Source organism: Schistocerca cancellata, chromosome 11 (assembly GCF_023864275.1).
Source record: "Schistocerca cancellata isolate TAMUIC-IGC-003103 chromosome 11, iqSchCanc2.1, whole genome shotgun sequence".
NCBI lineage: Eukaryota > Metazoa > Arthropoda > Insecta > Orthoptera > Acrididae > Schistocerca > Schistocerca cancellata.
The window spans coordinates 70,994,625-71,017,546 of NC_064636.1; the positions used below are offsets into that span (position 1 = coordinate 70,994,625).

At 42.2% G+C, this 22,922-nt stretch overlaps 1 protein-coding gene across 2 annotated transcripts in view; it reads left to right on the forward strand.

Moving 5' to 3' along the window:
- Window positions 1-22,922, forward strand: part of LOC126108621 (uncharacterized) — a 204,695-nt gene that overhangs the window by 48,812 nt on the left and 132,961 nt on the right. For both annotated transcript variants that reach the window (XM_049913933.1, XM_049913932.1), the window contains exons 4-5: window positions 753-821; window positions 11,432-11,500. In XM_049913933.1, coding sequence (XP_049769890.1) covers window positions 753-821; window positions 11,432-11,500 — 138 coding nt within the window. The remainder of the gene's footprint in view (window positions 1-752; window positions 822-11,431; window positions 11,501-22,922) is intronic.

A 22,922-nucleotide genomic window follows, 5' to 3' on the forward strand; every position in this document is an offset into this window, starting at 1 on the left:
TAAAATCCAGCAGCAAATGTGCATTGTCATACATAAAACTCTTTGTAGAATATCTCATATTTGCGTGTTACACTCTTGTGGCACAGTTTTCATGTGAAATTGGAAGACAGTAGTGTCTGAGGGCCATTCTTGGGTCCAATTTAGCAATGTCTCCTCAGCGAACAGCCACCGATTTATTCGAATCGGCGGCATTAGGTTTAATGTTTTCAGTTGTCTTCCATATGGATGCACACAATGAAACATAGGTGTAGTACTTGTTTTTAGAATTTTTAGAACTTTTAATGTTCATAAATTTTATGATAGACTGTAGCATTGTTGGGTGCTCTGACATATGCTTTGCAGGAAAGTGCTATTTTTGGTAGGTGACAGCAGCAGATTTAGTTTAGCAACTGTGCCTTGAGAATATAACATGCTATCATGAGATGTTCTAGGAAAAGTTTTATGTTTGGCAGTGCATGTCTGCTGCTGCCTTTTGCTATTGATGATGATGCCTAATGGCACAGCTATTACACTATGGGCCGTTGTAAATATTTTTGTATGGGTCACTACGTATAGTGTTGCAATTTATCGATATATGTGTTGTGGTAAAAATAACACACATTTGACCACTAGTGGTGTAACATTGTCAGTACTGTAGGGGACCAGTGTGAAACAAAAGCCTTTCGAATGAAGACAGCAACAACATACAGTTGATATTGATGAAGTTATAATAAGTGGAAGATTATTGACTGATTTTTTTTTTCCGCTTGCAGATACGTGACCAATTAGAGGAAGTAGTGCCTCTCTCACCGGTCCAGGTATTCCTCAAAGAAGAAGAGAGAGTAAGTATTTCTGAAGTATTGACTTTCATCTACACTCGGAACCAGTGAGATAACTATTAATTGCATGTCCTTTGCCTGTAGCAGAGAAGGCCTGTGGATGCTATTTCTTATCTACTACAGTTGATAGTTGGTGAATTTGAGAATACACATTATAATGAGTCACAGTTGTACTTTGCATAAATGTACAGGTAGGCTAACTTGCTAGCTACGTGAAGCTCTTCGCAAATGTTGCCATTGTGTACAGGGATTTCATATTGTTAGGAAATTATTGTTAAATGTAGTGAGTCTTGAAGATGATTTTCACATCGTTCAAGGACTGACAAATGATGTAATGTAAATGGTAAATAAAGTGGAAGGGTATCATTGCTCTTTGACTGTAATCGAACACACCTGTCAGAAGGTACAGTTAAGTGTGTGTGTGTGTGTGTGTGTGTGTGTGTGTGTGTGTGTGTGTGTGTGTGTGTGTGTGTGTGTGGTTTTTACTATAATATAGTGTCATATTTTAGATACAGCCTATATTCGCATGCAGCCTATTGCTCCCATGAACCGCATGTTACTGATTCTTTTTGTGGTTTCTATATACATCTGACTGCATTTGCAAGGTATTTTATAAACTCTTTCTTTGTCATGTGGCAAGTGTTGTTCCTTTGCAGCGTTCAAATATTTGTATGTCTTTTGTGTTGGCTTACATTGCATGTCTTCTTAATACTCTGCTGATGTGACCTGTGACTGTTTTTAAGAACTGGAACAATACCACCTTTTCATCAGTAACTTTAAGGATGTATTTTCCTATTCGTGTCTCTAAGAGATTAGCAATTTCTTTTGAAAGTAACTTAGTACTTGAATGACCAAGCTCCTTTGTTCCCTCATGTACCGTGGTTCGCAGATTCTTTCAGCATGGTGACCAAGTGTGTTAATTGCTGCTCTGTTCTGCTAGGGACAGTGATTGGAGATTTTGTGAAGGTATCTATCTGTGTGAGTGGGCTGTCTGTAGACTTCTTGCCCTAAAGTTCTATTAGGTTTTGCACTGGGGCCAGGGAAATACCATAGTCGTTTCTCCAATACTGTGGTTGTATCGAGATCTGATTGTTACTATATTAGGATGTACAGAGACCGTAAGAATTGAAAAGCACAAAAACAGCTTTAACAGAACGCAAGAAGGGCTGAAATTTGCACAAGTCGTGCGGGCCATAGTGCTAATAAAGCTAACTGCACTAACCATCTGTATCTACATAAATACTCCACAAGCCACTGTACTGTGCATGCCAGAGGATACACTGTATCACTATTAGTTATTTCCTTTCGTGTTCCACTCGCAGACAGACCAAAGGAAAAAGATGACTGTCTATATGCCGCTGTATGAGCCCTAATCTCTCACGTCTTATCTTTTGTGGTCCTTACACAGAATGTACTCTGACGGCAGTAGGATCATTCTGCATTCAGCCTCAAATGCCGGCTCTACAAATTCTCAGTAGTGCTTCTCAAAAAGAATGTCACCTTCCCTCCAGTGATTGCCATTTGATTTCTTGAAGCATTCCCGTAATACTTGGGTGTTGTTCGGACCTACCGGTAACAAATCTAGCAGCCTACCCCTGAATTGCTTTGATGTCATCCTTCAACTGGACCTGGTACAGATCCCAAACACTCGAGCAATACTCAAGAATAGGTTGCACTAGTGCCCTATATGTTGCCTCCTGTACAGTTGGGCCACACTTTCCTAAAATTCTCCCAATAAATTGTAGATGACCATTTTGCGTTCCCTATCACAACCTTCACATGCTCATTCCCTTGCCATTTCATATTGCTTTGCAGTGCTGCACCTAGATATTTAAACGACGTGACTGTATCAAGTAGGAAACTATTAATGCAGTATCCGAATATTATGGATATGAAATATCCATGGGTATGCTGCCGGTCTATAGTGTCCAACGGGCACAATATTTCGGCGATCAAACATGTCGCCATCATCAGGTGAACTGACGGACTGAGCTCCTGTGAACGTGCCGGCACGGAGATCCGTACGCTATGGCTGCTCAGAGGGAACTGGGTTCGGTCGCGGCGGCGGCCGATTTAAATACCCTCCGCCCGCGGCGCGCTCCCTCCGCCGTCCGCGCCCAGCGCCACGGTCGCGCGGTGGAACAGATTGCGACGGCGTCTGAGATGACGTCGGTGTGATGGCTCTGTCCGCCGTGGTCGTCACAACTATACGTCTGCTCGATTTACTCTTGATTAACCCGATCGCTGGTTCCCAAGCCTTGCTAAGACTGTGGCTATAATCTTAGCAAGGCTTGGGAACCAGCGATCGGGTTAATCAAGAGTAAATCGAGCAGACGTATAGTTGTGACGACCACGGCGGACAGAGCCATCACACCGACGTCATCTCAGACGCCGTCGCAATCTGTTCCACCGCGCGACCGTGGCGCTGGGCGCGGACGGCGGAGGGAGCGCGCCGCGGGCGGAGGGTATTTAAATCGGCCGCCGCCGCGACCGAACCCAGTTCCCTCTGAGCAGCCATAGCGTACGGATCTCCGTGCCGGCACGTTCACAGGAGCTCAGTCCGTCAGTTCACCTGATGATGGCGACATGTTTGATCGCCGAAATATTGTGCCCGTTGGACACTATAGACCGGCAGCATACCCGTGGATATTTTGATTATCAAATACGCCGGGAGAAACTCAAGAATCACATTATGGATATGTTTTTCCTACTCATCCCCATTAACTTGTATTTCTCTACATTTAGAGCTAGCTGCCATTCATCACATCAACTAGAAATTTTGCGTAAGTCATTTTGCGTAAGTCACACAATGACGACACCTTCCCGTACACCACAGTATACTCAGGAAACAGCCGCAGACTTCTGCTTACCCTGTCCACCAGATGGTTTATGTATACAGAAAATTACAGCAGCCCTATTACACTTCCCTGGAGCACTCCTGATGATACCCTTGTCTCTGATGAATACTCACTGTCATGAACAACATACTGGGTTCTGTTACTTAAAAAAGTCTCCAAGCCACTCACATGTTGGAAATCTATTCCATGTGCTCATACCTTTCTTAATAGTCTGCAGTGGAATACTGTGCCAGATGCTTTTTGGAAATATGGAATCTACCTGTTGCCCTTCATCCATAGTTTGTGGGATATGATGACATGAGAAAAGGGCAAGCTGAGTTTTGCTTCCTATAACTGTGCTGGTTTGTGGACATAGCTTTTTGGTCTCTAGGTAATTTATTATATTCGAACTCAAAATATGTTCTAGAGTTCTCACAGCAAACCTATGTTCAGGATATTATTCTGTAAATTTGTGGCTCTGTTCTTTATCCTTTTTATATACTGGAGTCACTTGTGCTTTCTTACAGTCACTTGGAACTTTGTGCAGAGCAGGAGATTCACGATAAACGCAAGCTTAGTAGGGGACCATTGTCCTAGAGTAGTCTTTGTAAAACCAAATTGGGATTCCATGCGGACTTCGTAACTTAACTCATTTGCAACTCTTTCAGTTGGTTTCTTCACCTCTACAGGCTCCATAACATATCTTATGTAGCAGTCGGGCAACATCACAAACCAACTGTAGTGTGGCTGCACCTAAACAGTTGTACTTGCTGAGCGTGTTTAAATTCAAAACTGATATCCAAATCCCTATAGCCTCTGATGAAGTCTGCAGCACAAGGAGGCAAAACATTGGCCACAGAAATATGCCTCAGGTCTCAGGCTAATGCCCAGAAAACATAATTCGTCGAGGTCGCATACCGTCACTTTTTGGTGGGACTTAGCCGGAAGAGTTATACTGGCTGGTGTAGCGTGACTGCAAGGAAAGGAGTCTGTATTCCTATATTACAAGCAAGTTCAAAAACTGGAGTTTGAGACTCCTCATCTGTCCAGTGTGTCTACACACACCTGCCTCTGTATCTGGTGGTCTGGCTCGTAAGGAGAGGTCCCTAGCAGTGGCATTAACTTTCTGAAACCGTCTGTACGGTGATGTGGGTCAAGGTCCAAGGTATCACACCCTGCAGCCATTCACTCTAGTGGGTTCTCATTTGAGAGTAATCGAGAAAAAAAAAATTGAATTTCACATGGTACTCTACAGATTTAAAACAACATACAGACTGGTTGCATAACCAAATGGTTAAGGTACTGTCCTTCCATGCTAAAGGTTTTGGGTTTAAGTCTCTTTTGTTTTTCCAGATGCTTTGAAACTTTTTATTTTTAAATCTGTATCAAAATGACTCTGATTATAATTTTTATTTGGTTTGAAAGTATCTTTTTTATTTCTGTTCCTTTGTTACGTCATATTAGTCATTGTATTAACTTCATTATTTGCTCGTTTTTTGTCCTTTCAGTCCTTTTCCACTAGGAATATCTGTTCGTGTGATTTTGATTATTGTTCTGTATTAACTGTGATTTAATTTCTTCCATTTTGTAATCTCATATTTGTGTGTGTGTGTGTGTGTGTGTGTGTGTGTTTGGCGCGTCACCAACCACAGCAGTAAAAGTTTATATGCCAACTAGCTCTGCAAAGAATGATGAAATCGAAAAGAATGTGTGATGCATCAAAGAAAATCCAGGACAGAATAATGATAATATTATGAAAAGGATAGATTACTATTCATCATGTAGCAGAGATGTTGAGTCACAGATGGGCACAACAAAAAGACTACTCAACACACAAGCTTTTGGCCAGAAGGCCTTCTTCTGAAATAGACAACACACACACACACACACACACACACACACACACACACACACACACACACGCCCACATGCCCACACACACCTACACCCACACCCACACACACCCACCCCCACCCACCCACCCACCCACCCACCCACACACACACACACACACACACACACACACACACACACACACACACACCTACATCCACACACACACACACACACACACACACACACACACACACACACACGCCCACACACACCTATATGCACACACACACACACACTCTCTCTCTCTCTCTCTCTCTCTCTCTCTCTCTCTCTCTCTCTCTTCGTGCTGTGTGTCACGAGCTGCATGGAATGGGGCACGCACCTGTTTGGTTGAATTTGGCTCATGCCAGGTTGCTGAAAGTTAGCACTTTGCAGCAGAGTGTGGGCTAATGTGAAACTTACTGGCAGATTAAAACTGTGTGGCAGACCCAGACTCGAACTCAGGACCTTCGCCTTTTGTGGGCAAGTTCTCTACCATCTAGTTCTGCAAGATTCGCAGGAGAGCTTCTGTAAAGTTTGGAAGGTAGGAGACGAGGTAATGGTAGAAGTGAAGTTGTGAGGACGTGATGTGAGTCGTGCTTGGGTAGCTCAGATGGTAGAGCACTTGCCCACGAAAGGCAAAGGTCCGTCCCGAGTTCGAGTCTCGGTCCAGCCTACAGTTTTAATCTGCCAGTAGGTTTCAAGATGACAAAAGCTTCTGAAATGTGGTGCTACAGATAATGCAGAAGATTAAATGAATAGATCAAATAAGTAATGAGAAGGTACAGAACTGAGTTAAGGAGAAAAGAAATTGATGGCAGAATTTGACTAAAGGGATTTATCAGCATGACACACCCCAAGGCACCAAAAAATCAGCAGTTTGGTAATGGAAGAAAGTACAGAGGATTGTATTGTTGAGGGAGACTGAGACTCGGCTACATTAAACAGTAGAGCACGGCACCTGTGTGGCAAAACTGAATGAGCAGCTTATGCCCTTTCCAACTTGATACAGCATCACTCACTTTCAGCAACCCGGCATGCACCAAATTCAACCAAACAGGTGTGTGCCCCATTCCATGACAGCACGAAGAGAGAGAGGGAGAGAGAGAGAGAGAGAGAGAGAGAGAGAGTGTGTGTGTGTGTGTGTGTGTGTGTTTTGTCTATTTCAGAAGAAGGCCTTCTGGCCTAAAGCTTATGTGTTGAGTAGTCTTTTTGTGTTTCCCGTCTGTGACTCAACATCTCTGCTACATGATGAGTAGCAATCTATCCTTTTCATAATATTATCATTATTCCGTCCTGGATTTTCTTTGGTGCATCAAAAATTCTTTTCGATTTCATCATTTTTTGCAGAGTTAGTTGGCATATAAACTTGTACTGCTGTGGTGGGTGACGGGCCCCCCCCCTCACACACACACACACACACACACACACACACGTGCGTTGGGTCCGGAGGAAAGATACCTGCTTTGAGGAGTGATAGTATTAGTCATTTTGAACAAAAAAGTCCTACAAACATGTGTCGGGTTCTTAAAAGTTTCCAAAGAAATTAATTAAAACAGTGGGGAACAGGACACATACATGTGATAGTAAATGAAGCATAGTGATTTAGTAATTTGTTTAATTGTGTATGTTGGTTTAAGAGCAAAGTCTACAAGCACAGAGTGGACATAAAGGAGGAACTTCTCAGTTGCATCTTGTACGTGTGTGCTCAAATAAAGGACTATGTGAATAAGCTCAGATCAGAAACACAACAGCTGTCTACAAGAGCTACAAAAATCATCGCAGTTGGTGACGGACTTTTGATCATCTTTTGTGAGGAAGTACACACAGTTCAGCAAAACACTAGAACATTTAGTATCAACTGCATTTGTCCTGTTCCCCTTTGCTTTTCTTAGTTTCCTCAGAAACTGTTAAGAACAGGACATAAGTTCATATGACATTTTTGTTGTAACTTCAGACATGAGCTAGAGAAAGTCTTGGGACCCTTGCAGTTTGTCTTGTATATTAATTACCTGGAAGACAGTAGTAATTGTAACTTTAGATTTTTTGTGGCTAATGCAATTGTATATAAACCCCCCATGAACCATGGACCTTGCCGTTGGTGGGTAGGCTTGTGTGCCTCAGCGATACAGATGGCCGTACCGTAGGTGCAACCACAACGGAGGGGTATCTGTTGAGAGGCCAGACAAATGTGTGGTTCCTGAAGAGGGGCAGCAGACTTTTCAGTAGTTGCAGGGGCAACAGTCTGGATAATTGACTGACCTGGCCTTGGAACACTAACCAAAATGGCCTTGCTGTGCTGGTACTGCGAATGGCTGAAAGCAAGGGGAAACTACAGCCGTAATTTTTCCCGAGGGCATGCAGCTTTACTGTATGGTTAAATGATGATGGCGTCCTCTTGGGTAAAATATTCCAGAGGTAAAATAGTCCCCCAATCAGATTTCCGGGCGGGGACTACTCAAGAGGACGTCGTTTAATCAGGAGGAAGAAAACTTGCGTTCTACGGATCGGAGTGTGGAATGTCAGATCCCTTAATCGGGCAGGTAGGTTAGAAAATTTAAAAAGGGAAATGGATAGGTTAAAGTTAGATATAGTGGGAATTAGTGAAGTTCGGTGGCAGGAGGAACAAGACTTTTGGTCTGGTGATTACAGGGTTATAAATACAAAATCAAATAGGGGTAATGCAGGAGTAGGTTTAATAATGAATAAAAAAATAGGAGTGCGGGTTAGCTACTACAAACAGCATAGTGAACGCATTATTGTGGCCAAGATAGACACAAAGCCCATGCCTACTACAGTAGTACAAGTTTATATGCCAACTAGCTCTGCAGATGATGAAGAAATTGATGAAATGTATGATGAGAGAAAAGAAATTATTCAGGTAGTGAAGGGAGACGAAAATTTAATAGTCATGGGTGACTGGAATTCGAGAGAAGGAAAAGGAAGAGAAGGAAACGTAGTAGGTGAATATGGATTGGGGCTAAGAAATGAAAGAGGAAGCCACCTGGTAGAATTTTACACGGAGCATAACTTAATGATAGCTAACACTTGGTTCCAGAATCGTGAAAGAAAGTTGTATACATGGAAGAACGCTGGAGATACTAGAAGGTATCAGATAGATTATGTAATGGTAAGACAGAGATTCATGAGCCAGGTTATAAATTGTAAGACTTTTCCAGGGGCAGATGTGGACTCTTACCACAATCTATTGGTTATGAACTGTAGATTAAAACTGAAGAAACTGCAAAAAGGTAGGAATTGAAGGAGATGTGACCTGGATAAACTGACTAAACCAGAGGTTGTACAGAGTTTCAGGCAGAGCATAAGGGAACAATTGACAGGAATGGGGGAAAGAAATACAGTAGAAGAAGAATGGGTAGCTCTGAGGGATGAAGTAGTGAAGGCAGCAGAGGATCAAGTAGATAAAGAGACGAGGGCTAGTAGAAATCCTTGGGTAGCAGAAGAAATATTGAATTTAATTGATGAAAGGAGAAAATATAAAAATGCATTAAATGAAGCAGGCAAAAAGGAATACAAACGTCTCAAAAATGAGATCGACAGGAAGTGCAAAACGGCTAAGCAGGGATGGCTAGAGGACAAATGTAAGGATGTAGTGGCTTATCTCACTAGTGGTAAGATAGATACTGCCTACAGGAAAACTAAAGAGACCTTTGGAGAAAAGAGAACCACTTGTATGAATATCAAGAGCTCAGATGGAAACCCAGGTCTAAGCAAAGAAGGGAAAGCAGAAAGGTGGTAGGAATATATAGAGGGTCTATACAAGGGTGATGTACTTGAGAACAATATTATGGAAATGGAAGAGGATGTAGTTGAAGATGAAATGGGAGATATGATACTGTGTGAAGAGTTTGACAGAGCACTGAGAAACCTGAGTCGAAACAAGGCCCCGGGAGTAGACAACATTCCATTAGAACTACTGACGGCCTTGGGAGAGCCAGTACTGACAAAACTCTACCATCTGGTGAGCAAGATGTACGAGACAGGCGAAATGCCCTCAGACTTCAAGAATAATATAATAATTTCCATCCCAAAGAAAGCAGGTGTTGACAGATGTGAAAATTATCGAACTGTCAGTTTAATAAGCCACTGCTGCAAAATACTAACACGAATTCTTTACAGACGAATGGAAAAACTGGTAGAAGCTGACCTCGGGGAAGATCTGTTTGGATTCCATAGAAATGTTGGAACACGTGAGGCAATACTGACCTTACGCCTTATCTTATAAGAAAGAGTAAGGAAAGGCAAACCTATGTTTCTAGCATTTGTAGACTTAGAGAAAGCTTTTGACAATGTTGACTGGAATACTCTCTTTCAAATTCTAAAGGTGGCAGGGGTAAAATACAGGGAGCGAAAGGCTATTTACAATTTGTACAGAAACCAGATGGCAGTTATATGAGTCGAGGGGCATGAAAGGGAAGCAGTTGTTGGGAAGGGATTGAGGCAGGGTTGTAGCCTATCCCCAATGTTATTCAATCTCTATATTGAGGAATCAGTAAACAAAACAAAAGAAAAAATCTGGGTAGGAATTAAAATCCATGGAGAAGAAATAAAAACTTCGAGGTTAACCGATGACATTGTAATTCTGTCTGAGACAGCTAAAGACCTGGAAGAGCAGTTGAACAGAATGGACAATGTTTTGAAAGGAGGATATAAGATGAACATCAACAAAAGCAAAATGAGGATAATGGAATGTAGTCCAATTAAGTCGGATGATGCTGAGGGAATTAGATTAGGAAATGAGACACTTAAAGTAGTGAAGGAGTTGTGCTATTTGGGGAGCAAAATAACTGATGATGGTCGAAGTAGAGAAGATATAAAATGTCGACTGGCAATGACAATGAAAGCGTTTCTGAAGAAGAGAAATTTGTTAACATCGAGTATAGATTTAAGTGTCAGGAAGTCGTTTCTGAAAGTATTTGTATGGAGTGTAGCCACGTATGGAAGTGAAACATGGACGATAAATAGTTTAGACAAGAAGAGAATAGAAGCTTTCGAAATGTGGTGTTACAGAAGAATGCTGAAGATTAGATGGGTAGATCACATAACTAATGAGGTATTGAATAGAATTGGGGAGAAGAGGAATTTGTGGCACAACTTGACAAGAAGAAGGGACAGTTTGCTAGGACATGTTGTGAGGCATCAAGGGATCACCAATTTAGTATTGGAGGGCAGCGTGGAGGATAAAAATCATAGAGGGAGACCAAGAGATGAATACACTAAGCAGATTCAGAAGGATGTGGGCTGCAGTAGGTACTGGGAGATGAAGAAGCTTGCACAGGATAGAGTAGCATGGAAAGCTGCATCAAACCAGTCTCAGGACTGAAGACCACAACAACAACATATAATGAAGTCACAAATATTGTTTGATATCACATACAGTTGTACTGCAGTCCATAAGCATTGTCGTGGTACCAACTTGAATGCTTTTTGGAAGTTTAGAAATAATCTGTTCAGCTGTTTGGCCCAATCTGTGGCTCTCACAATGTCATAAGAAAAGAATGAAAGTTGTGCTTTTCACTGCTGATCCTTCTGGAATCCGAGATGGTTGGCACAGAGTAAGTATAATGCTGTTAGCTCAGCCATTGTAATGCTATGAGACCTAATGTAGGGTAAGTTCACATGACTCTGTTGTGGAGTTGGACTGGTTGCCAAACCACAAATGGGGTCACGCACTCTCGTGTCAAAATTGTGTACAGTTAGTACCTATTGTGCATTGGTAGGACTGAGGGTGTTGCTCAATGTGTAATTGCATAGGTTGCTTAACTTGCCTTGTTTTATTTTAGTTGTGATGGAGCTCACTTTTGTTTGGATTAAAGTTAATGCTAACTAGTCACTTTTAATAGTTAGTGTACAGAAATACAGGTTTAATTCTTTTTTCAGGCGTATTGTAAAGCAGAAGAGCCTGTACTGGTTTCACTTGTCCCAGTGCTTCCCAAAGAAGAACACGTGGTAAGTTTTGTTATCAAGACATTTGCATTTGGTGATGAACTGGCTTAAGTGGAGACAATAATGAACCCATGATGTATCGTAGAAGATATATTGAAGCATACATTTTAGATGGATATGTAAGTCTCCGACACTGTTGACTGGAATATATATTTAATATTTATATTTAATATATCAACAAAATTAATCAATTTTTGTAAATATAATGTAATTGAATAGATAAAAAATCTACTCACCAAGTGCCGGCAGGAGAAAACACGTACAAAGAGATTGAAATTTGCAAGCTTTCAGACCCAGTGGCTCATTCCACTGACAGAAGTGTTGAAGGGGATGGAAAGAGGGGTGAAGGAAAAGGTCTGGTGAGCTTTACGCACTGGAGAGGACGAGCCACTGAATTGGAATTCGTGCAGATTTCAATATGTTTATATTCGTTTTCTCCTGCTGCCACTGCTCAGAATGCACAATTTGGAATTCTTAAGTTGTCACTCATGAAATACAGGGAGCCAAAAGATATCTGTAACTTGTACAGGAACAAGACTTCAGTTGTAAGAAGCAAATTGCTGCAGCGCACCTACCGCAGAGTGCTGGCAGCCCAGTGTCTGCCAGCTGCACAAACCACGGCAGGGCCGAGAAGTCGGCAAGTAGTTTTGTCAGAGGGCGTTGCCAGTGGCCGCACCAAAACGTCACTCGCTGCACGCTGTTAGCATTGGCGTGAGCCGATTGAAACCGTGTTCTGCTTCTGTGACCCAACCGAGCAGCCAATCGAAAAGCTGTGGTACTCTGCACACTGAGGATTTAAGCTCGCGCTAGGGCAGCTGAAGGCAGTGACATTGCCAGTCCGGAACCGTCGAATTCACCACAGCCGCTGCCGTCCAGTTTGCCGTCCACTGCCACTCGCGACTGAGATGTCGCACGCCCTAGGACCGGCCTCTGCCAGCTTGGCGTGTCTGGACTTTGTCATCGTTTCAGTGTTGGCAGCTAGGAGTATTAACTTTTTCGTTACTCGTACTCGGCGCAGACTTTGTGTTCACGACAAGTGTGCTCTACAGTCGCTTGTCGGAACTTTAACTTTTGTTCTGCTAATTATATTGTCCAGCAAGGGACTTGATTATTTATTTTCTAGTTATTGATGTTTTGCGAGACTGTGTTGTTTACTACAGTGTCGAAGAATAGCTCTTCTTGCCACAGCAATTTATTGAAGAAATATTTAATTTCTATGGTGTTAATTGATTAGGTTTTGGAAGACACTTCAAGAAGCATTTTAAAGTGTTGTTGTTAATGTTTTCTAAAGGCTCAAAACTGTGTGCATTCAACGTAATGGTGTCAGTAAATGTTTTTCCAGTTTAGGTTCCGTGCCTATCCCTCCTGTTGTTCAGTCTGTATACTCATCAAGTAGCAAAGGAAACCAAAGAGAAATATGGAAAAAGATATGAAGTTCAATAAGAAGAAATAAAAACTTTGGAGTTTGCCAGTGGTTTTGTCATTCTGATGATTAAAATTCTCCTCATTGTATTGCATTATTGTATAAAATACTTTAAATATAAACTATAAAACTGACATTTTGACCATTTTTTCAATGGCCTTGTTTAGGCCTATCCTGATACTGCAGGAGGAAATATGCCTCTGTTTATTGCAGACAGTTGGTGTCAGTACATCACATTTGTGAAACTTTATTAATCCTAGAATATAATAAGCTAATTATGGCAAAAGGGAGAGGGTAGGAAGGAAGTTACTCGTGAACTACACGGCTCATTGACGATTGGAGACAGTTTGTATTTCGGCACTTGTTTTCTGGTGGGTATGTTTTCTGCCTAGTGCATGTGGAAATGCACTGAGAGTTCCTCTGTGGCTGATTATTAAGTCTGTTTCATCAGTGTGGGGAGCATTTCCTCCTGCAAAACCAGGGAAAACCCTGTGGGAGGCCAGTGCAGTACAGTTGAAATGTCAGTGTTATAGTTCAGCATTTAAAGTAGTTTACACAGGATGGAGCAGAGGAAACAATTTTTTTAAACCGCTAGTACTCAGTAACGATTGAGAGTATTGATCTTGAGTGATGGTTGGCAACAGCTCAGACAATGCAGATTGTGTGTGCGGTCGAGCAGTTCTTTAGAAAAGATTCTGTGGTACAGTCTAATGTTTTTTCCATTGAAAGTTTAGTGCAGCCCCAGATCGAAATACTGTACTCTGATGGGTTGTAGCATTAAGAAGCACTGGTTCAGCTTGAACTCCATAAAATGTAGACAGAGTGAGAACGGCAGTTCTTCCTAGTCTGAAAGGATCTGCCAGGTGACAGGCTGGCTGTATCACTGGGTATGTCACTTTGTTCACTTCAGTGTATCTTGGGCAATGATCTCAAGTTTCACCCCTACAAAATAAAGATTGTCTTGCATCTAAGTGAAATGGATTTTGTGAAATGCAGAGAAGTTTTTGGCATAATGGACACTATTCTTAGACCGAGCGAGGTGGCGCAGTGGTTAGACGCTGGACTCGCATTCGGGAGGACGACGGTTCAATCCCGCGTCTGGCCATCCTGATTTAGATTTTCCATGATTTCCCTAAATCACTCCAGGCAAATGCTGGGATGGTTCCTCTGAAAGGGCACAGCCGACTTCCTTCCCTAATCCGATGAGACTGATGACCTCGCTGTCTGGTCTCCTTCCCCAAAAACAACCCCAACACTATTCTTATGGAAGATGCAAATGTCCCAGTATTTGTGAATGACAAAGACCATTTTCATCTGGATTGTTATGTTAATGTACAGAACTGATGGTACTAGGTGCCGGAAAACCCACAGGAACTACACCAAAAACCTCTCCATAGCTTAAAAGTAACAGTGTGGTTTGGTATATCTAAGATAGGCTTGTTGGACGTGACTTTCTTGAAGAGGGAGGAACCACAGTTATACAGTGACATCAGCATGTTATGTCAAAATGTTATACAGCTTTCTTCATCCAGAACTTGAACTTTGTCGAGTGAATGTGGGAGAAATCTGGTTCCAGGAGAACAATGCTACAGCTCACACTATGAGAGCACCCACGGAAACAGTTCAGCAGATGTTCCGAGGACACGTAATTTCACGATACGGTGATGTTCTTTGGCCCCCGTGCTTCTTTTTGTGGGGCTACTTGAAATCAAAAGTGTGAGTGAAAAAGTCCTGCACAATCAATTCAAGACTTCCATTCATCAGGGATTGAAGCTGTGCCAAAGAAATTGTTGGAGAGAGCCTTGCATAACTTGTATTTGTAGAACCTGATTAAGATATATACAGTGCTGTTTATCTGGGGGAACGCTGGGGGATGCGTACCCCTAAACTTTTTCGTTGACAAAGTAATTTTTTTACGATGTTGAGAACTTGGAAGAGTGCCAAAGATTTATTTCATGGACGTAAATTTTTTATTTAATTTTTTCGTGTTGGTAATTGCAATACGAATGATACTAGTGCAGTTTTTGGTGGGAAAATCGATGTCATTGACTGTTTCGAGCATTTCGCAGCTGCGGCAACCTTTCTCGGCAACTGAATCGCTGGCAGCCAGTTCGACAAGCATGTAGTGCCCTTGCCCGCTAATAGTGGGCGATAGTGGTGCTAAACGGATATGCGTACACTAAAATCGCATGCTTCATTAAGGTGATGTAAACTGAAGTGCTTCCCCCATGAACCATGGACCTTGCCGTTGGTGGGGAGGCTTGCATGCCTCAGCAATAGAAATGGCCGTACCGTAGGTGCAACCACAACGGAGGGGCACCTGTTGAGACGCCAGACAAACATGTGGTTCCTGAAGAGGGGCAGCAGCCTTTTCAGTAGTTGCAGGGGCAACAGTCTGGATGATTGACTGATCTGGCCTTGTAACATTAACCAAAACGGCCTTGCTGTGCTGGTACTGTGAACGGCTGAAAGCAAGGGGAAACTACAGCCGTAATTTTTCCTGAGGACATGCAGCTTTACTGTATGATTAAATGATGATGGCGTCCTCTTGGGTAAAATATTCCGGAGGTAAAATAGTCCCCCATTCGGATCTCCGGGCGGGGACTACTCAAGAGGACATCGTTATCAGGAGAAAGAAAACTGGCGTTCTACGGATTGGAGCGTGGAATGTCAGATCCCTTAATCGGGCAAGTAGGTTAGAAAATTTAAAAAGGGAAATGGATACGTTAAAGTTAGATATAGTGGGAATTAGTGAAGTTCGGTGGCAGGAGGAACAAGACTTTTGGTCTGGTGATTACAGGGTTATAAATACAAAATCAAATAGGGGTAATGCAGGAGTAGGTTTAATAATGAATAAAAAAATAGGAGTGCGGGTTAGCTACTACAAACAGCATAGTGAACGCATTATTGTGGCCAAGATAGACACAAAGCCCATGCCTACTACAGTAGTACAAGTTTATATGCCAACTAGCTCTGCAGATGATGAAGAAATTGATGAAATGTATGACGTGATAAAAGAAATTATTCAGGTAGTGAAGGGAGACGAAAATTTAATAGTCATGGGTGACTGGAATTCGTCAGTAGGAAAAGGGAGAGAAGGAAACATAGTAGATGAATATGGATTGGGGGAAAGAAGAGGAAGCCGCCTTGTAGAATTTTGCACAGAGCATAACTTAATCATAGCTAACACTTGGTTCAAGAATCATAAAAGAAGGTTGTATACCTGGAAGAATCCTGGAGATACTAAAAGGTATCAGATAGATTATATAATGGTAAGACAGAGATTTAGGAACCAGGTTTTAAATTGTAAGACATTTCCAGGGGCAGATGTGGATTCTGACCACAATCTATTGGTTATGAACTGCAGATTGAAACTGAAGAAACTGCAAAAAGGTGGGAATTTAAGGAGATGGGACCTGGATAAACTGAAAGAACCAGAGGTTGTAGAGAGTTTCAGGGAGAGCATAAGGGGACAATTGACAGAAATGGGGGAAAGAAATACAGTAGAAGAAGAATGGGTAGCTCTGAGGGATGAAGTAGTGAAGGCAGCAGAAGGTCAAGTAGGTAAAAAGACGAGGGCTAATAGAAATCCTTGGGTAACAGAAGAAATATTGAATTTAATTGATGAAAGGAGAAAATATAAAAATGCAGTAAATGAAGCAGGCAAAAAGGAAAACAAACATCTCAAAAATGAGATCGACAGGAAGTGCAAAATGGCTAAGCAGGGATGGCTAGAGGACAAATGTAAGGATGTAGAGGCTTGTCTCACTAGGGGTAAGATAGATACTGCCTACAGGAAAATTAAAGAGACCTTTGGAGAGAAGAGAACCACTTGTATGAATATCAAGAGCTCAGATGGCAACCCAGTTCTAAGCAAAGAAGGGAAGGCAGAAAGGTGGAAGGAGTATATAGAGGGTTTATACAAGGGCGATGTCCTTGAGGACAATATTATGGAAATGGAAGAGGATGTAGATGAAGATGAAATGGGAGATAAGATACTGCGTGAAGAGTTTGACAGAGCACTGAAAGACCTGAGTCGAAACAAGGCCCCGGGAGTAGACAACATTCCATTAGAACTACTGATGGCCTTGGGAGAGCCAGTCATGACAAAACTCTACCATCTGTTGAGGAAGATGTATGAGACAGGCGAAATACCCACAGACTTCAAAAAGAATATAATAATTCCAATCCCAAAGAAAGCAGGTGTTGACAGATGTGAAAATTACCAAACTATCAGTTTAATAAGTCACAGCTGCAAAATACTAACGCGAATTCTTTACAGACGAATGGAAAAACTGGTAGAAGCGGACCTCGGGGAAGATCAGTTTGGATTCCGTAGAAATATTGGAACACGTGAGGCAATACTAACCTTAAGACTTATCTAAAAAACAAGATTAAGAAAAGGCAAACCTACGTTTCTAGTATTTGTAGACTTAGAGAAAGCTTTCGACAACGTTAACTGGAATACTCTCTTTCAAATTCTGAAGGTGGCAGGGGTAAAATACAGGGAGCGAAAGGCTATTTACAGTTTGTACAGAAACGAGATGGCAGTTATAAGAGTCGGGGGGCATGAAAGGGAAGCAGTGGTTGGGAAAGGAGTGAGACAGGGTTGTAGCCTCTCCCCGATGTTATTCAATCTGTATATTGAGCAAGCAGTAAAGGAAACAAAAGAAAAATTCGGAGTAGGTATTAAAATTCATGGAGAAGAAGTAAAAACTTTGAGGTTCGCCGATGACATTGTAATTCTGTCAGAGACAGCAAAGGACTTGGAAGAGCAGTTGAATGGAATGGACAGTGTCTTGAAAGGAGGATATAAGATGAACATCAACAAAAGCAAAACGAGGATAATGGAATGTAGTCAAATTAAATCGGGTGATGCTGAGGGGATTAGATTAGGAAATGAGACACTTAAAGTAGTGAAGGAGTTGTGCTATTTAGGGAGTAAAATAACTGATGATGGTCGAAGTAGAGAGGATATAAAATGTAGACTGGCAATGGCAAGGAAAGCGTTTCTGAAGAAGAGAAATTTGTTAACATCGAGTATAGATTTAAGTGTCAGAAAGTCGTTTCTGACAGTATTTGTATGGAGTGTAGCCATGTATGGAAGTGAAACATGGACGATAACCAATTTGGACAAGAAGAGAATAGAAGCTTTCGAAATGTGGTGCTACAGAAGAATGCTGAAGATAAGGTGGGTAGATCACGTAACTAATGAGGAGGTATTGAATAGGATTGGGGAGAAGAGAAATTTGTGGCACAACTTGACTAGAAGAAGGGATCGGTTGGTAGGACATGTTTTGAGGCATCAAGGGATCACAAATTTAGCATTGGAGGGCAGCGTGGAGGGTCAAAATCGTAGAGGGAGACCAAGAGATCAATACACTAAGCAGATTCAGAAGGTTGTAGGTTGTGGTAGGTAGTGGGAGATGAAGAGGCTTGCACAGGATAGAGTACCATGGAGAGCTGCATCAAACCAGTCTCAGGACTGAAGACTACAACAACAACAACAACAACAACAAACTGAAGTGTTCAATACCACATTCTCTTGTATGTTCATGTGTTTCTTGGTATCGCGTGCTTTATTTGAGCAAAGTCAACTGAGGAGTCAGATACCTTTTTTTTTTTTTTTTTTAGCTCGACATGTTGATGACGTCATGGCTAAAAGCTGATGGGTGGTATCCCATGCTTCAGTTATAACTAATTTTCGCTGCATTATATCCCATGTCGGAGTACCCTCAAACTTTTTTTTAGAAAAAAAAGCACTGGATATATAGATACCAAAAATGCAATAAAAGTACTATTATTGAGAGGAAAAATTTTAAAAATAAAACCAGGTTTAAGTTATTCACTGGTGAAAAATATGCATTTCCCATGCTCCACCCCCTGTGCAATGACATGGTACAACACCCAGAAGAATTTTAATCATTGCAACACTGGCTGCAGAAGCCTGTGTGGTTAAGACATTATGATTCCCTCAGATTCAGTAAAGGACTTAAAAGAACAGTTGAATGGAATGGGCAGTATTTGAGAAGAGGTTATAAGGTGAACATCATCAAGATTAATGGCTGTAGTAAAATTAAATCAAGTGACACTGAGGGTATTAGATTAAAAAAAAAGATGCTCCAAAAGTAGTCGATAAGTTTTGTTATTTGGGCTGCAAAATACCTGACGATGGATGAAGTAAGGAAGAAATTAAATGCGTTGTGAAAGTTGCAAGCAAAGCATTTCTCAAATAAAGAAATTCTTTAACACTGAATATTAATTTAAATCTTAGGAAGTCTTTTGTCAAGGTGTTAGTATTCAGTGTAGTTGTATGGAAGAGAAATTGGGACAGTCATCATTTAAGACGAGACGGGAATAGCTTTTGAAATGTCATGCTATAGAAGATTGCCAAAGATTATATGGTACTGGATAATTAATCGAGAAATTCTGGATCAAATTTGAAAGAAAATAAATGTATCTCACAACTTGACTAAAAAAGGCCATGTACTAGGGCATCAAGAAATTGTAAATTTGCTGATGGAGGGGAGAGAGGGGGATTAAAAATTGTAGAGAAAGATCAAAGTTTCAATACATTAATCAAATATTGAAGTGGATGTAGGTTGTGATACGTATACTGTGATGAAGAAAGAAGTCTGCCGAAGATAGACTTGCGCTGTGGACCACAGCAGCTTTGAAACCTTAATTTTGTATGGAAGTTCAAATTAAGAGAGTGTATTCCCCATAATTTTCCTAACTATAGTGTAACTAGTGGATGCTTAAAATGTGTGAACTGTTTCAAGAAGTGTTTTAGGCCATTTTGTATATAGTGCTGCACTTAGTTCTGGAAATGGATACTGCAGTCAAATGAGGTGGCACTAGAAGTACACAATAATGGTCACACACCCTCACCTGTTCAAATTCATTGCTGACATATGTTTGGACTGAGGGTGAGGCCACCCTAGCCACATTCTGCCAGAACCTCAACGCCTTCTCCCCCTTTGCTTAACCCTGTTCTGCTTAACCAGAGCCATCTTCCTCAGTGTCGGCCTCCACCTCGAGGATAGCTTCATCGGTACCTCCGTCCATATCAAACCTTCCGAACACCGACAGTACCTCCACTTCGACAACTGCCATCTCTTTCGTATTGAGAAATCGCTTCCATACAGACTAACCACCTGTGGTCATCACGTCTGCAGTGTCGAGCAGTCCGTCTGCAAATATACTGAGTGGCCCACCCAGGCCTTCACGGACCAAAATTACCCTCCCAACATTTTACAGAAACGGATCTCTCTTGCCCGGTCTCTCCAGCCATCTACCACCTCCTGCTTACCAACCGTCTGGCTACGAAGGAGCATTCCTCTCGTGCCTTGGTACCGTGCAGGACGGGAGAGAAGGTTTCGACTACCTCTCACTGTGCCCCGAAATGAGGAATATTCTACCCACTATTCTTCCACCCTCGCCCACAATCCACTGCCTCGATGCTCGTATCCCTGGAATAGACCTCGAGGTAAGACGTATCTCATAAATCCTCCCGAACACGTACTCCAGTCGGGCATCTTCTACCCTGTCAGAGGCAGGGCTACCTGTGAAAGGAGTCATTTTATCTACAACCTGAACTACAACTGCTGTGCCACTTTCTACATGGGTGTGACAGCTAGAAAGCTGTCTGTCTACACGAACGGCAACCTTTGGCCGAGAGCCAACTGGACTGCCCAGTTGTCGACCGTGCTGCCTGACACGGCATGCTTTACTTTAGTGATCGCTTGACAGCCTGTACCATCAGGGTCCTTCCTACTGACACCAGCTTTTCTGAACTGTGCAGGTGGGAACTCTCCCTGCAATATATCCTATATTACTGTAACCCCCCTGGCCCCAGCCTTCACGAGTCTCTGTCCACCACGTACCTATCCCCTTCCCTGCTCACGCTCCAGCACTACAGTGTCTTCTATTCCACCTGCTAGTCACTAGGCACACCTCCCAGCTGCATCTAAATGCCCTACCACCCCCCCCTGTGCCCACGCATGCTCCCACAAGCAGGACGACACCTTCCCCCATCCCACCCTGCTGTCCTCCCTCTGCAACCCATGCCACCTCCTTACCATCACAGACCGAGCGAGGTGGCACAGTGGTTAGCACACTGGACTCGCATTTGGGAGGACGACGGTTCAATCCCACGTCCGGCCATCCTGATTTAGGTTTTCCCTGATTTCCCTAAATCACTCCAGGCAAATGCCGGGATGGTTCCTTTGAAAGGGCACGGCCGACTTCCTTCCCCGTCCTTCCCTAATCCGATGAGACCGATGACCTCGCTGTCTGGTCTCCCCTCCTCCCTCCCCCCCCCCCCCCCCAAAAAAAAAAAAAGAAAAAAAAAAAAAAAAAAAACAACCTTACCATCACAACTGAACAGCTGCTCCTGCTCCTGTCAGGCACATATACGACTCAGCTCAGCCACAGCTGACAGACAGTGGTCGTGTGTGTGTGTGTGTGTCCTTTATAGGAAGAATAGCAATGTATTCTTTTCATAATATTGTTAAAATAAATAAAGTTTTTATTCAGGAGAACTGAGCAGCAAGAACATTGTGTAAAGTAGACAGTGATACGCCTTGCAGGGGCTGCTTTAAGGATATCAAAATTATCCGCTATCATCCTGGTATATTTACTGCGCAACAATTTTTGTTACTTATAATAAAAATTGCCTTCAGCTGAAAAGTGATTTGCACAGTCACTAAATGACACACAAATAATTTTCATGTTGACGCTTTTCCTTCTGGTCTAGTATACAGAGTTAAGTTACGTACTCTGGTGCAAAGTATTTCAACATATCCTACCAGACATAAAGAAAGATGTTTGGGCAGGAATGTTTGGCAGTTGATAAGAAAATCGAAAACGTTCCTTGTTGGCCATTCCTTCTAAAATTATCTTAATATGTAGATTCAAGAATAGAAAATTCATGTTAGCTACATGACAAGCAACAGTGTTCATTGGAATCTACATCTACATCCAGATTCCACTAGCCACTGTATGGTGTGTGTTGGAAGGTACCCTGTTCTATGACTAGTCATTTCCTTTCCTCATCCACCTGCAAATATAGTGGGGGAAAAACAACTCTCTGTATGCCTCCTTATGGCCCCTAATCTCTCTGATCTTATCTTCGTGGTCCTTCCGTGAACTGTACACTGGTGGCAGTAGAATTGCTCTGCAGTCAGCCTCAAATAGTGGTTCTCTACATTTCTAAATAGTGCCCTTTGAAAAGAATGTTGCCATTCCTCCGTTGATTCCATTTAAGTTCTCAAAGCATCTCCATAATACTTGATAGTTGTTGAAACATATTAGTAACAAATCTAGTAGCCCGCCTCTGAATTGAATTGCTTCAATGTTTTCTTTCAATCCAATCTGGTGCGGATCCCAATCATTCGAGCAGTGCTCGAGAAGAGGTTGCACTGGTGTCCTACATGTGGTCTCCTTTACAGATGAACCTCACTTTCCTAAAATTCTCCCAATAAACCAAAGTGGACCATTCGCCTTCCCTACTGCAGTCCTTATATGCTCATTCAGTTTCGTATCACTTTGCATCATGCCTAGATATTTAATTGACGTGACTGTGTCGTGCATCTCACTATTTGTACACTATGGGTTTGTTTTTCCTAGTCGTCTGCATTAGCTTACATTTTTCTACATTTAGAGGTAGCAGCTATTCATCACACTAACTAGAAATTTTGTTCGAGTCATCTAGTATCCTTCTACAGTCCCTCAACAATGGCACCTTACCGTACAGCAGCATTAGCAAACAACTGCAGATTACTGTCCACCAAATCAATTACATATGTAGGAAAATAACAACTTTCCTGTCACATTTTTCCGAGGCACTCCTGTCTGAACACATGCAATCAGGGACACCGTACTGGGTTCTGTTACTCAAGCAGTTTTTGAGCCACTCACATAACCTGGGGACCTATTCTGTATGCTTGTACCTTCATTAACATTCGGCAGTGTGGTTCCATGTCAGATGCTTTACAGAAA